Here is a 15,375-nt window from a genome sequence, read left to right on the forward strand (position 1 = left end):
AGCAAGAAAATACCCAGTAATTTCATATTCAAAGTATAAACCATTGGTTTGGCTGCCAGCTGCACAAATGCTCAACTTCCCTGTGTGCCTTGCTATGCTGTTCAAGGCTCCTCCAGTACACGCTGAAATGAATGTGTTTCTAATTAAGTAGTTTCAGAAACACGACAGCTTCAATCTCAAAAATACAAAGTCTGAACCTCGGCAGGAAGTCTTACGACTGCAAACGTCTCATCTAGTAGAACCTTGGCTAATGTAATGAAAGGAAGCAGGAAGAGTGCAGTATTCCAGAAAACCAGCCATTTTATTAATGCATCCAAAAGCAGAGCCTGTCACCAAGCATAGGAAAATCTGAATCTGCACAAGTTGATTAACTATCGTGTCCTTCCTCCAGCCGCCCAGTTCATCAACAAAAGAATGCAAATGCCTAAACCCTTAAAACCTTGCACTCCCAGTAAAATTTTAGGGAACTGATAGAAAGATGTGCCTTAAGACACAAGGGTCACCTTTGAAAACGCAATTAATTGCATCCAGTTTTCTAGTGAAAATCATCATATGTAAAGGCAATACAGCATATAAAGCTGTTACAGGAATTATATGAAGGCCACAATGCTCTAATTTTTGTCAGGTTTTGAAGGCTTTTTTTTTCCTGTGACCTTGCATTGCTGTGCATTAAAGGACTCCAGGCAGGTGCTTCATTGTGCTGCACTTGGACAAGCCGGAGAAAGCAGCAGGACAATTTGACCAGAGCACTGCAAGGAGTGGTTTTTTTACTCATTCATAAAAACCCCTCAGGTTCTGCTGATCAATAAGAAAAAGGAAACTTCAAAGCAGAAATCTGTTTTAAAATGTGCTAATTTTGCAACATTTGTGTTACTTTTATGAATAGTTGCAGAGATTTCATCTAGGGAATGAGGTAGAGCCCAGGAGATGATATTGAGCAACTTTATCTCTGAGAAAAAAAATATTGTTCCATGAGATATAAACCACAGAGCAAAAGCAAAACCATTTTAAGGATAATTCACTGTGATAGCTCCGTATACCTGCAACAGATTAACTAAACAAACCTAAATAACCACGATATAACGTATTTCTGGTAAAGAGCACATAATTATTTCCTATCAAGTCTACCAAAGAAATTACATTCTTCTGTCATCACTCATCAATGTGAGTGAGAAAGAAATACACCTGAAGTGAACGTTGAAGATTCACATCTTTATCATGTGCCATTACTTACTCAGCTACCACACTGTACTAGAGAACATTGTGCACTTCTCACCATCCAGACCACACTACAGTAATCCTTCCCCACTGCCACTCAGGTCTCAAGCCATTTTTACCATGTTCCATGTGCATTTCCAAAACTTTCCAGTCAGCTTCAGTAACATCCATTGCTTGTATAAACAGGGAAACACTTTGTGCAATCTAATCCTTCTGAGACCCATGACAGATTAAAGACTGACCAGTTTTACACACTGCTTGACACGTCTTGGGGCTTCCTACAGCCACAACTCGCAATTACTCCAAGTTGTTTGATCGAGGCAATAGCCATTAAGTGCGCAATAAGAAGTATCAGTTCTGCTGTGCACATTCACTGCTTAAACAAAAAGCCTGCCTAAGCCTTTTAGAACAAAGAGTGAGGCTATTGCTCCTCTTTTGCCACAGCAGTTCCCAATGCAGGGTTATTTACAATCAAATGAGTTATATAGGTAAATACCAATAAAGAAGCAATGCATAAGCATGAATATGGATACTGCGGACTTAATGGCGAGATATTGCCCATTTATTACAGTTGCATTTTACAATTTCTTTAATTCGTTTCCTTAGGCTAACTAGAGACCTCTTAATTACGCTCCCCAGAGGTGGGCAACAACTAATTGGAAGAGAATCAGGTGAAATAGAGGGACGCTTCCTCTTAAGTGAAAAACAACAGCAAATAAAACCAACAAAACAAGTTCATCTTAACCTACAGATAAAGAAAGTTGATAGTTTACAGCCGTGCAGGGATTTGCACCAATTTGCTCCATAGTTCCAGGAAAATTGATTAGATCCCGTTTACTAAGTTCAAGTCCTGACACAGAAATGGTGACTTTGTGTGTTGCTCACACACCACCTGCATGTTATGCTTTAAGAAGTCTCCTGATTTCAGATTACTTACTGGGATGCAAAAGATTCGGTCCCAAATTTATCAGGGTAATTGATGCAAATTAGAAACCTGACTGCATAAATTGGAGTGATGTGGAAGAGGCACAGCTAAGAAACCACAAGAGTAACTACAGCAGCTTTCAGTGAGTCCAGAGAAGGGCAACGAGGCTCGTTAAGGGCTTGGAGAATCAGCCCTATGAGGAGAGGCTAAGGAAGCTGGGGCTGTTTAGCCTGAGGAAGAGGAGACTGAGGGGAGACCTTATTGCCGTCTTCCAGTACCTGAAAGGTTCTTACAGTGAGAGTGGGGCAGGTCTCTTCTCACTAGTGACAAGTGACAGGACGAGGGGAAATGGCCTCAAGTTGCGCCAGGGCAAGTTTAGGTTGGATATTAGGAAGAACTTCTTTACAGAAAGGGTGGTTAGGTACTGGAATGGGCTCCCCAGGGAGGTGGTTGAGTCGCCATCCCTGGATGTGTTTAAGAGCCGTTTGGATGTGGTACTCAGGGATATGATTTAGCAGAGGTTGGTTTTTTTTTGTTTTTTTTTTTTTTTTTGTTTTGTTTTTTGTTTTTTGTTTTTTTGTTTTTTTTTTTCTTAGAGATGGGGTACTGGTTAGGCTGCGGTTGGACTTGATGATCTTCAAGGTCTTTTCCAACCTGGATAATTCTATGATTCTATGATTCTACACAGATGAAGCAGGTTACACCAAAAGCTACTCAGAGGCCCACAAGTAAGGAACCTTTGTTTCCCAAGCAGCAGGAGGATGTGCCCCTCGGTTCGCCTCTCCACCTTTCTAAAGGCTCACACTGAGCAATGCACACGTTTAGAAAACGAGAGAAAGGGAGTTTAAAAAACAACAACCACAAAAAAAAAACTACAGGGAAAGGGAAAATCGCACCTCTGCACCAGTAGAAACATTTGTGCAGCCCCTGTGTCAGGGTGCTCTGCAAAGGGCTCTCTCAATGAACCATGCTGGCTGCTAAGAGATCTATCTAATATAAAAGGCACTTTAAATCACCTTAGAAATTTTTTCTGCTGCTTCCAGTCGAAGCACACATAATAACCAGTGATAAAGCTCTGGACTGAGAGAACATGCTAGCCTGCAGCATGCCTAGTAAAGACCGTATTTACAGCCCAGTAAAAAAGTATTTTCTTATAGGCTAATTTTAAACACAATGAGAGCAAAAAGAAAGAGAACAGACACAGTGGAGATGCTCTTATGCCACGTGAAAACCAAACTGAAAAAAGTAGTGAGGAAAATTAATAGACTGTTTCACATCAAGAAATATTTAACTCTCAGCAACAAAGTAGATGGATGTGATCTGGCCAAATTTAAGTATCTGCACATGCTTGGTTACTGAAGCTTGGTGGCAGGAGCCCATTAACCAGTGCATCTGGCACCTGCTGGCATGCAGTCCCACCTCCTATGGCAACAGTTCATCTGCCTCCTCTGTTGCTCTCTATTCAAAGGAGGATGCAATTGTGCATTAAGGTGCAAACTCTACCAAAACCCACCAATTTTCTGTCTCCTCCACCCAAAATCTTTCTCTGGTCTGGAAATACATTGATGAGTGGTTCCTAGTTAGAAAAATACCACAGAGCCACCCCTCAGCACACTAGGAGTCAGGTGACTGAAATCACTTTCACACATACATGAGCCACTGTTACTGGCTCTGCATTCCCAGCACAAAGTGCAAGCGCAGGGAGAATAAATGTTTTGAAGATGGGGTGTTGGCCTTTTCAGTTCTGTTAGGTACACACATAAGGAGTGCAGCTGCACATAAATATTAATTTTTAAAAAATCTTTTCAAGAGGGAAGGGGGAAGAAAATGTATCTCTTTCTCTGTCATAAGCTAAAAAAAATTAGCAAAGGTCAAGCTGCAAAAATCAGAAACCACAGCGGTTTGAAAGTGTGTGATGTATAAACAAAGATAAAGGACACGATGCTACAGAAAAAAAAGAGCTTTAACCATGTCAGTGAGACGTTCACTGTACGCATGCTTGCAGCAGAGTTATCATTAACACGTAACAATATCCAATTATCCACCTTTTCCTTCATCGTCTTTCTCACAACAGCTCAAGGGAACTCTCCCCACTCTGAAATTTCTCTTATGTGCGGTTGGCGAAAAGAATCTTCAAATGCCGTGAGCAGAGTTGCCGTATTCTACCTTCCCAGTCTCTGGAAGCAGAGCTGCTTTTTTTTTCTGTAGTTCTGGAAGGATCCAGCAGTCATCGTGTGTGTCACCCCAGGGAAATGCAACGGATTTCAAATTTCACAGGCATGGAACTGAGATGGAGCGTATCAGTCAGGACATTAAAAGTTCCCTTTACATAAAAAGACTCCAGTGAAACTCAAATGATTAAAAGCAAATAATCATATATGGAATATCCTTTTTTTCATGAACTTTCAAGGGATAACAAGTAATAGAGCAATCCTATTTCCTTCAGCAATTTTCATTAAGCTCAGAAGGAGACTGAGAAGCACCAACAGCACGGTCAGTACGCACCAAAGGACAGCAAACAGCCAACTGAAGGAACGTCATTTTCTGCATTTGTAAGAATGGAAAAATTCACATCACTTCAAATCTTCTTAGTTTCCATTCCAGCTCTTTAAGATTCTTACATCACATTTGTGAAATAAATGACAAGACAGGGAATAAAACTAAATTAAAATAAACTCTTGTGTTTTTAAATAGTTTTAGGTCATTTCCCCGTAGAGACAGATGCTGATAAGTATCTGATTGCCTTAAACCAGACAGAGCGAAGCTGATTTCTCAGAACAGATAGGCAAAAATTACCTTTCCAGTTTCACACAGTTAGAAAATAAATGGACTCTATTTTAAGAAATATCATTCTGGCACACAAATTGTTATTAAACCTAATTACTCAAATGATTTGTGCATGTGACTACCTCTCCAAATGAAGTTCGTATCAGGCTAAGGCAATCTGTTGTATTTATGAGTGTGCAATTACAACCTAATAATAATATGTTTTAAAACCATACTTCTCACACACTGGCTGGCTTATTTGTTGTATGGCAGGGTGTTATACCATGAAAGAATTCATTCAAGTAGAGCTCAATGTCTCATGTCTTTATCTCTGGGTACACTGCCCAAGTGTTTGCTTTTGCACATCTCCGCACAAAGCTGTGGGATCTGGACTCAGCCCCTTTTTAACATGGCTTTGTCAGAAAGTCAATGAATATCACATCTTCAAACCCAGCAAAAAAGCCTCTTGTGGTCCACATCCTGGTCCTGAAAACTCCTAGCAGCATGTACCTGAAGAAAAAACTGGCAGCAGCAGCCTTCATGTGTTAATTACACATGCAAAGCCCATTATGCAGAGAAAGGGCACCTGCTGGCAGTGCAAATGACTAGAACCTGCCCTTCCTGTGCAGTGAGTAAATTGAAGGTTCACTTCTACAGGAGATAATAGTTTTTAGATTCCATTCTGTGTATCCTCGCAATAGGCACATACTTAACATTTAAATATTCTACAGAGGAACAAGCTTCCTTTAAATCTACATTTCAGCTCCTGTCACTTAAAAATGCTAGTTATCCCTGCTAGCTCCTTCCTCTTGCTTAAATGCAGAGAAAACATCACACAGAACAGTATCTCTCTTAAAAGAAAAACCAACAGAACAGCCTCCCTCCCCCAAATCACCATACCAAGAGCCAAATATGAAATAGTGTGACATAGTCAGTGTCAGCTCATTTTTTTCCGGAGGATGTTTTAAACTGCCAGGGCATGTGGTGAGAGAGGGCAGAGGTGGTGCTTTCATGAAGACTTGTTCCAAACTTCTTTGAGGAATAGAATCAGAGCTGACTGGCCTGTAGTACCCTGGATCTTCTTTCCTGCTTTTTCTAAAGATGTGTAACACTTCTCTGTGGACATCCCTTGCTGCCAATGCATTTCACGCACAGTGAAGCACAGCCTTACGACTTCCAGGATCAGCAGCACTCTCTGGTCAAATCCTTCCTCTCCCATGAATTAACAAATGTCCTGCTTAAGCTCAATTCCTACACAGAGGATTTGAGACCCGATTCCCATAAACCTTCCTGCTCCACGCAGAGTTGGCAAGCTGGCACCAAACCCTGTCAGCAAAGACATCACTGAGTCCTCAACCTTTTCCGCGTTCTCCGTCACCCAATGGTGTGACCATACAGCAGCAGGTCCACATTTTCCTTAGTGTTTTCCTTCTGGTTCTAGAACTGTGGAAGCCTCAAGTACCCTACACATTCCTCACTTCAACTCAAGACAAACTTTGGACTTCCTAATTCCACCCCTGCATGCCCAGGCAACTATTTCTTTAACTCTCTAGCACGGCTTGAAATTTTAAGTTCCCTGGGCCACTGAGGTAAGGGGGCAGCCAGTATTCCAGGGCAAACTTCATTTGCCTGCTGCATACAGAGTGGGAACAAAACCAGCAAGTCACACAAACTGAGTGACTAACGGCTGAGCAACTAAATGCTGCAGTATCTTAAATTCTTTCGCTAATTACTCAGAATTCTCTTCCTCCAGTCCCATATGCAGCAAATGGGAGATATTACGTTATGGCTGATTAGGCTAAACTGTTTGACTCTGTGCCAGAAAAGAAATTAAAAACCAAGAGACTGCTTGAGAGGTGCTGTAGACAGGCTTCTGAGCAACTGACCAACAATTCCAAGAGATATCTAATGGCAGACTTATCTGGAGATGTTAGCAGCAAAGAAAGTTTCTTAAGCCACATAGACAGTGTGGAATCACAGAACAATTTATGTTAGAAGGGATCTCAGGAGGGCAGCTGCCCCAAGCTCATGGACAAAACAGGGTCAGCTTTGACAGTATTTGGGATGTGCCAAAATCTGAAACATCACAACCAAACAAAATTGTTTTCAAATGAATTATAGTCATTCCCCCTAAAATAAGGAAAATACATTCTAACTACACAATGAGAATAAGAAAATATGATTATAGGAAAATGAATAGCTTTCTCCCCATCTCCAAAAGAAAAACAGGAAAGTAGAAAAACTAAAGTATGTTCTCCACTGTATCTTTTACTTCCAGAATCTTAATTCAATTTTTATGATTTAACACAAATACACTGAAAACAAATTACAAGTACAAAATATTTAAGTGGCAGCACTGCACAGTAACCAGTCACATCATTGTATTTCAACATACTAATACACAATTCTCTGATGCCATTAACATTTTTTTTTACTTCCTAGGTTCACCACTTCCTTAATATACATATGTATTTTTGGACTAACAGTATCACAATATAACGGGAATTCAGACTTGCAATATAGGAATATGAAAGCTGTTGTGAATCTAGATTTTATATATACACACACACAGGCATACACATACATATATATCGTATATATTTATAGCCTTACCAACAGTAGTCCAAGAGATGTGGGGGCAGAACAGGAATGTAAACGTGTTGCCAGAACATTGGGTAGAGCATAGCTGCAGATCCATGAATGCAAGCAGTTAACTGAAAAACAGTTTAATGGAGGAACATTAATGGAAGACAAAATAAACAAACAAAAAACTTTAAAAGATAATGAAATAAGAAAAAAAGTAAAGAACCAAATTTGGTTTTATAACATGCTTTTTTAGACAATATTCAGTGTTCCCATTGAAGAAAGGGTACTGGTGGATAAAGCACAACTAGTTTTGGTGGGTAACATTGACTGACTTTGTTAAATAGCTGAAAACACAATTCATTTAACAAACATAACCTGAAATTAACACCCAGTGTTTTATAAAGCAAAAGAAGTACAGAAATAAAAACTCAAAGGAAAGAAAAAGATGGTAAGGGTAAATAAAACCCTGATCCTAGCAATTACCACCCATTAATACAATAAAAATGCACTGAAATTATAAAACAAGCTGAAAAAATATTTAAGCTCAGGAAGGCACAATATCAGTAGCATAGTTTCTTAAGAATATACCACATCAAACTCCATGACTATATTTTTATTACTTGGAAAGTATCTTCCTCTTCTTCCCTTCATCAATCGTCTGAACCACTGATTGTTAAAAACTAGTTCAGAATGGTTCTGACATTGGCAGGTACTGAGTTAAAAAGCTCAAAAATAGCAAACAAAAGTGCTGGTCCAGCCCTGGGGAGAACCCCTGTAGTGCTTTGCTGGAAATTATCTGTCTCAGTTCTATAAGCTTTCAGTTTCTCTTCTCCAAATCAAAAAGATATCTAAAACCAGAACTGCTTAAAAATTTAATTTTTTACATAAGAATTGATTCTATCAGGTTTAAATGGATTATTTCCTGGCATTATTACAGAGCCTGGTTGATGCTGTAGTGGACTGAACTCAGTAATCCAAGAAGGCCCCTTCCAAATCCCCCTTCCATTGGTTTTAAAACTCAGCAAGAAAAGATTAAACAGACATAATGCTCAACACTGCAGACATCTGAGCAGAACCTGTCACTTATTTTTGAGATGTACTCCCACCTTGCTATCTGGCATGAATTCAAATAACACACTACCACAAGTAAGCACTGCTACTGTCCTTCAACTCTGCCAAGATAAGGACTCATAAAAAAGAAATAGCATATTTGCTGGAGACCTCACCTGATTAGTGATTGCCATACAGAAAACAGGAGCTTAATAATAAGGCAGCCTGAGAAATGCCCAACTGTCAAAACTATGGGAATCCAGCATTTTAAAATAAGATTAGTTCCGCTACCTCAGCTTCCTGCAGCTGTTGTTGGAGAATGTAAAAAAACAGCGATGTACAAAAGACACTGAGATACTGAACCACATTCTGCAATTATGCCTTTAAGATTTTAAAAGCAAATTAATCAATGGAGTTTTTTCATACACATAAAAATGATGAACTGATGTTTAATTATAACAGGCCATTTTCAGTATATTTTACTCCCTCCCTACTGATGGCTATACACTGCCCAGTGTTACACATTTGTACCAACATTTGAGAGTAAGATCTTACTGCATCACTCAGGGCTAAAAGCACAGCAGAAACATGGAGACTGAGTTGCACAAGAATTAAGCAGTGAAAGCAAGGCTGTTGTAAAGACTGTATGGAGGTGAAAGCCTATGTTGGCAGCTGGCTGTAAGGGCTGCAACAGAGCTCTCCAGAAGGAAGAATTCACACATGTAGAAGAGTAGTTGTAAGGCTGCTGTAGAACAAGAACAGCACAAGCTTTTAGCTACGTTGTATCACAAGGACATTTAGTGAATGGTATTGATCACACCTTGCGTTTTCCCTAACCTTAGAGCCCTGAGACATGTCAGAAACCCATCAAGGAAGAAGAGGCAGTGTGTTAGCACATTCTGTGACAAGGGAGAAATGAAATGGCAACCTCTCAGCTCTCAAGAACAAAAGACTATCAATGCCAGAATGGCATTTTTTGCTTTGTAATAATACACTACTTTAACACTGCTTTGTAAATAATGAAATTCACTCCAGTAAGACGGAGCCAAGCAGAAACATGATCATCTTTCACAAATTTATGCTTTTTAAGAATCGACTATTTTCATGTAAGCCATCTTTTTATGTCGAGAGACAACCTGTTGTCATCACACACTGTCAGCAATCCTTCCTGAGACTGGGCTGCAAGGGGAAGGTGTGATGGAAGACAACACTGGGCTATAGGAAGGCTTGTTTCCTTTTTCTAATGGTGTGCTCCCACCAGTAATTGCTCTTCTGTCTAACAGTTCTTATTCATTCTGATTCATATTTGGCTATGTATGAGCAGTTAGATCAGGGTATTTTTTGTTATTGCTGTTTTCGAGAAAAAGTAATTAATATTTTGAGAAACTACTTGAATTTCCTTTTGTAGAAAACAAAAGAGAAAAAATTGAAGAGGACAGAAATAAGTCGCCCAGGGGATCAGTACACATAGTTTATAAACTAGTTAATAAATTCAGACCCACTTACCTCTAACTGGCATTAAGGATATTTCAAATTTTACGTAATTTACTATAACATGAATTCATTCAATCAAAAAAGACTTTTCCACTCAAGACTGCTTAATAATCAGTCTTTTACTTGATGTTATATTTAAACAAGAATGAAGTGAGCCGCATCTCTCACAATGGAAAGAAATTAAGTGCACATGGGATCCTCCTGCTTTTTTTGTTAAAAAAAAAGAAAAAAGAAAAAAAAGAAACAAACGAACAACACCACAAAAAAATACCAACAAAACAAAACCACCAAGAAACCAATCCCCTCTCCACCACCACACCACCCTCCCTCTGCTTTGAGAATTCTCAGTTTGGTACGTTTCCAGTTACAAGGTCTTGGCTTCCGCTGAGCACAGTTTGAAATAAAATAATGCAGCTTGTTCCTACTGCTGGAACATGCAGAGCAGAGCGTGCAGGCAAGGAATCACTGGCTCCGGCCCAACACTTCAAACCTGTCTTACACTGTCACTCCAATCTTGGAGCAGTTATATATAAAGTTGTAAGATAAGAATGCGCAGTATGAATACCCTTCCCTACCAAAGAACGAGACATGCTTTTATCTTGGACAGAGGCAAAAGGAAGAGGAAAAGCAGAAGATAGGAAAGAAAACACAACCCTACTTGTGAAATGGCTCATTAAGGAAGGCAAAGTGACAGGTAAGTAATTCTTCTTTCCAGGCTCTGTCACAAAGAGAGAGAGATTAAACCAACCAACCACACATTTTGAAATGCTTTGGGTAGTTATTCTTTCCCTTTCTCTGCTAATTCCCTACTTTCTTCATTCCTTAGTTTTATAAAATAATCAACTCTTTAAATTTTATTCAGTTTACTTTAGTAGAGAGGACCTAAAATACTTGGCAGATGTAAAATTAAGATTTTACAAGTTCATTACGATACTGAGCTACGTAACACTCAAATCCTATCAGTTACATGTGGGATAGACTGTAAACATTTAATAATTATTCAGAGTTTCCAGAGTTTACTCTAACTTTCTGAGTTTTACCTACCTTACCAAGGAACATGGGAATAACTATTGTAAACTACTCTTTCCTTTTTCTGCCTTGTATCTTACATCCTATAACTTCTGCCTTTCACATTATTTACAATTCCAAGAAGTAGTTTTAACCTCAATCAAAAAAGTAGGTCATGGTCAACAGTAACAGGGTAGCTAACACCCAACCAAATGGACATGGAGGACTGTATTTTAGAAAGGATCATTTGAGTACTTAGGCCATAGCACTAGAGAGCAGCATTTATTAAAACCATCTTACGCTTCCCATTCATAAAGGAAAACAATCAATATCCATTTACAGAGCAAACAAAATGAAAACTTAACATTTCCTTTTAGAAAGAAAAATCACAATATTATTGACTGAAAAACCTTCAAATGCCTAACACAAAACTTTGAACTAAATCAAGCTTATGCTTGGTTTTGATGTGCAGTCATTTTCAGAAGAGAGCACTCCAGAGTGTTCAGTACCTTTTATCTCTCAGATCCTTGATGGAGCCTAAACAACATTAAGACTAAACCTTTAAAAACAAAATTGGAAAAAAAAAGGAGGAAAAAGAAGCAGATTGTCTTATTTTAGTCCAATTCTTGGGTCCATCCAGAGAAGGTTACTAAAAAACATATGTGACAGTATCATTTATCTGTCTTCTTTTCTGTCAAATAAATTATGAAATGCAGACTTCACTACGGCATGAACACTAGTATCCTTATTCACCAAAAAGCCCAACAAAGAGTGCATCAAAAAACTTTTTCATTTGAATGTTAGAGGGGAAAAGAAGTTGAGTAAAGTCATCATTTAGAACCACAGAACTGAGTTTAGGTTGCATGGCTAAGGCTGGAAGGGGCCCTGGAGATCATCAGACTGTATCTGCCCAGTTCAAAATATCACCAACTGCAGCTCTTTGCTCAGGGCACTGGTCAGTTGGGTTTCAAATATCTCCAAGCACAGAGACTCCACAGCATCTCCAGCCCCTTTTTGCAGCCCAAGTACATTCATGTACTTACTGCTTTTGTGTATTAAAATATATACATATTTCTTTAGTAAATAAACCCAAGTAATCTGAATGCTTAGTGGCACATCAATGTACACTTTTTTTTCTAGGACTCCAGAAAAACTCCATGCCAATCAACAAAATTATATAGAAAATAATGAAGGTAGTTATACTTAAATGTAAAAGCAGGGTTTCATCTCTGCTTACTGTGTTCTTCAACAAGAAAAGAATTTTTCACAAGTTTCTGGATATCCTCTTGTGCAGGAAGAACAACTTTCAAAACTATGTTTTCAGCAGGGACTTTTAAATGTTGTTTTTCACATTATAGATGTTTCAGCTTATTGCCTGTGTATGACTGTTATTTAAAAAAGCAGTAGAGTGAATGAAAGAAATTATTCTGCAGTTTACTTACAGTGCTGAGCTTACTACAACAAATGAGGATGCGGCGTTCATACAGCATACTGGCATAGAGATGCAGCATGTTGTTGACATCAACTGCTACAAAATACTCTGTCAGATTTCTCTAGGAAGAGAGATAAAATAATTTTGATTCATGATATTACAAAACAAAGTCTTCCATTTAAAAACAACAACAAAAAACCCCACATCAGATCCCATCCTCTTGTTATGCTACATAGAGTACATGGCTACACACACAGTAGGTCACCCTGTGTCAGATCAGCTTTTAATTAGCAGTAGCTTTCCCCTGACTTCTGGGGAGAGAGGTCATGGATTAATAAAATTGAGGATGCTTCATACACAATTCTAAAATACAAGATAATTCTCAGAGAAAGAAAATACGTTCTGTCACTTCTACAAAAAATGCTTCCTGATGAAGCACAAAAACCATGTTCTAATACGACACTTTTACTGAAACAAATTCTAGTTTTTTAAGGAAAGAAAGGGTAACTCCAGTCTATACCAAAGTAATTCTTATCATTGGAAATTCACATGGGTATTTAGCACAAGCTATGATCAGTTATACAGCTCATCTGATCTCTCTGTACTCTTGACAGCTGAAAAACCAAATTTAACTGTCCAGTTGATATGTTTATGCAGTAGAAAGAAAAACAAACAACTGCAGCACAAGAATATTGTAAACATAGTTCATTTGCAAACCGCCTCTAAATATAGGAGAACAGGAAGACCAAGACACAAGCAGGTAATGCTTCTGAAAATGTACACATACATCACCTGAGCAACAGTGGTTAAAAAATCTAAAGCACAAGAAAAAATCCAACAGAAAAAAGCAAGTTTCATCCACAGACTATCCCATCAGCCAGGAACAGCACCCAGACATCATTATCAATGTAACTGCTCTGTGCTCGTGCTGCAGTGGCATGAACATTGTATTATTTACTAAGGAATTAAGATTATTCAAAAAAGCAGCAGAATTAAAACTTCAAATGCAGTCCTTTTTACCAACAAGTTTAGAAAGCTATCAGGTAGATAACACCATCAAAGTGTGTTATGTTCCCCCAGAATAAAAGCTTTTGCTGCATAGTGTGAGGTCAACTAAAGGAAAAAAGTTGTTTTTTGTTTACAAAGGGTGTTTTCTTAAATCAGAGAAATTAAAAAAGCCGCAGTAGTGGAAATGTTAACACACTCAAAAATGCTGATCTAGGTAATTTGTTTCCAAATTGCTTCTTCTGGGTATGAAAGGGTCGCTACACAGTAAAGGCAGACTTGTTCAAAAAGCACATGTGAGAGCAAAATTGGATTAGTCATGAATTCAAGTGCAATCTTAATCATCCTTAAATAAAAAAGCACAGAAAAGCAAAAAGCAAATATGATTTAGAAACTTAAAGAAGCTCAACAAAGCCCATTAGCACTTTTGACAGATCCAAAGATAACTCTAAACCCACCAATACTTGGCCTGAGGAGTCTGCCAAGACGCTTCATACTGTGCAGAAATATGTTCCACAGCTTGCCATCCAAACACAAAGAACCAAAGAAAATTAAGCCTTGTATTTGGAAGATTTTTGTGCCCACATCTACATTGGTAAAAGCTAAGCTCATTAGAGTTAGCTTCAAACATGTTAACATAAAACAGTCATTCAGGTCTTGTTATAGAAGAGCTGTTGCAGCAGACAGGTACAGGCAAAAGGAAAAAAAAAAAAAAAAAAAAAAAAAAAAAACAACTGAAAAAAACAACCAGCCAACACATTTTGCCAAAAACCTATTAAACTATCATGTACTTTTTCTGTATTTCTCATCCCATCTGTGCTGATTAGCATGATATTTTTGTCTAAACATAAGCTGTCTTCTCTACATTTCTTCTTCCGCCTCTCACCCATCTTTCCACGACACCAAAACACAACGCATGACGACACAATTACCGCAAATAGTGTGAATTAAAAGAGTTCTCAAGCAGCACCGAACTTCTTTAGAAGCCACCCAAATGAAGGGCACGGCAAAAGGAAAACTTAATCCCTACATCCTGCCTGAAGACGTAGGTAGATATGAATGTGCATGTATATATTTGTAAGGCAAAAGTATTGACTAGTGAGAGGGAAAACAGACACAGGGAATGGGTCTGTAATTATTCTTTCAAGTTTACTGTAGTGTAATAGTGGCTTTGACACAGAAACGTACTTTCAGATGGAAAGATTTACAAGGCTTTAGTCTTATCTGCGCTCAGAAATTTGCCAACAGCACCTGCAAAGCATGTGGGCTGCATGGTAATGTATTGATACTAGAGAAATTCACGTGTTAGCTCTAAGTTGTATTTATAAGAAAGCTGTCATCTTTGAAGATGAAATTGGGACTTACACATGTATTTTGAAAGACATGTCTCGTAAGTGACAAAACCATGAATGAGTTAAATAAATACAAATGAAAGCGTTCCAATTTGAAGTATAATTGTTGCGTACTTTGTTTCCTAGGATTTAAACCTTTCTAAGAAGAAATAAGACTGGCATTTTCATAACAGAATACAGGATCTGGTATCCCCACTCCTCAAAATTCAGCAGGAATGGCAATAAAATTCCACTGTGTTCCTTTGGAAGTTCATTCGAAGAACAATCATCTTTTTGATCATTTTCTATTTAGTACCAGTAAATGGACGTGCAAACCGACTCTTGAGATCAAGAATAGTCCTTTCTTTCTCTGTCACCTAATGAAGAACTTTTCACTAGAAGCAGAAAAACAAAGGGCTCTCTCCTCTGCAAAGAAAGAGCAAAGCTCAAACATATTAAAAACATGTTTTATACTTCAGTAGTTTACACTGCTGCTGAAATGCATTTCCAGGACTTCTGTAAATGTTTATTTGGACAGATCAATAGAAGAGCCAAGTTTC

The 15,375-nt window shown here is 38.4% G+C and overlaps 1 protein-coding gene across 4 annotated transcripts in view; it reads right to left on the reverse strand.

Annotated features, from left to right (window-relative positions):
- The window catches only part of DENND1A (DENN domain containing 1A), a 178,518-nt gene that overhangs the window by 85,788 nt on the left and 77,355 nt on the right, over positions 1-15,375 (reverse strand). For all 4 annotated transcript variants that reach the window (XM_072353161.1, XM_072353160.1, XM_072353158.1 and 1 more), the window contains exons 9-10: positions 12,490-12,600; positions 7,523-7,623 (exon numbers count right to left, since the gene is read on the reverse strand). In XM_072353161.1, the coding sequence (XP_072209262.1) occupies positions 7,523-7,623; positions 12,490-12,600 (212 nt within the window). The remainder of the gene's footprint in view (positions 1-7,522; positions 7,624-12,489; positions 12,601-15,375) is intronic.

The sequence above is a fragment of the Excalfactoria chinensis genome, chromosome 18 (genome assembly GCF_039878825.1).
Source record: "Excalfactoria chinensis isolate bCotChi1 chromosome 18, bCotChi1.hap2, whole genome shotgun sequence".
NCBI classification, from domain to species: Eukaryota; Metazoa; Chordata; class Aves; order Galliformes; family Phasianidae; genus Excalfactoria; species Excalfactoria chinensis.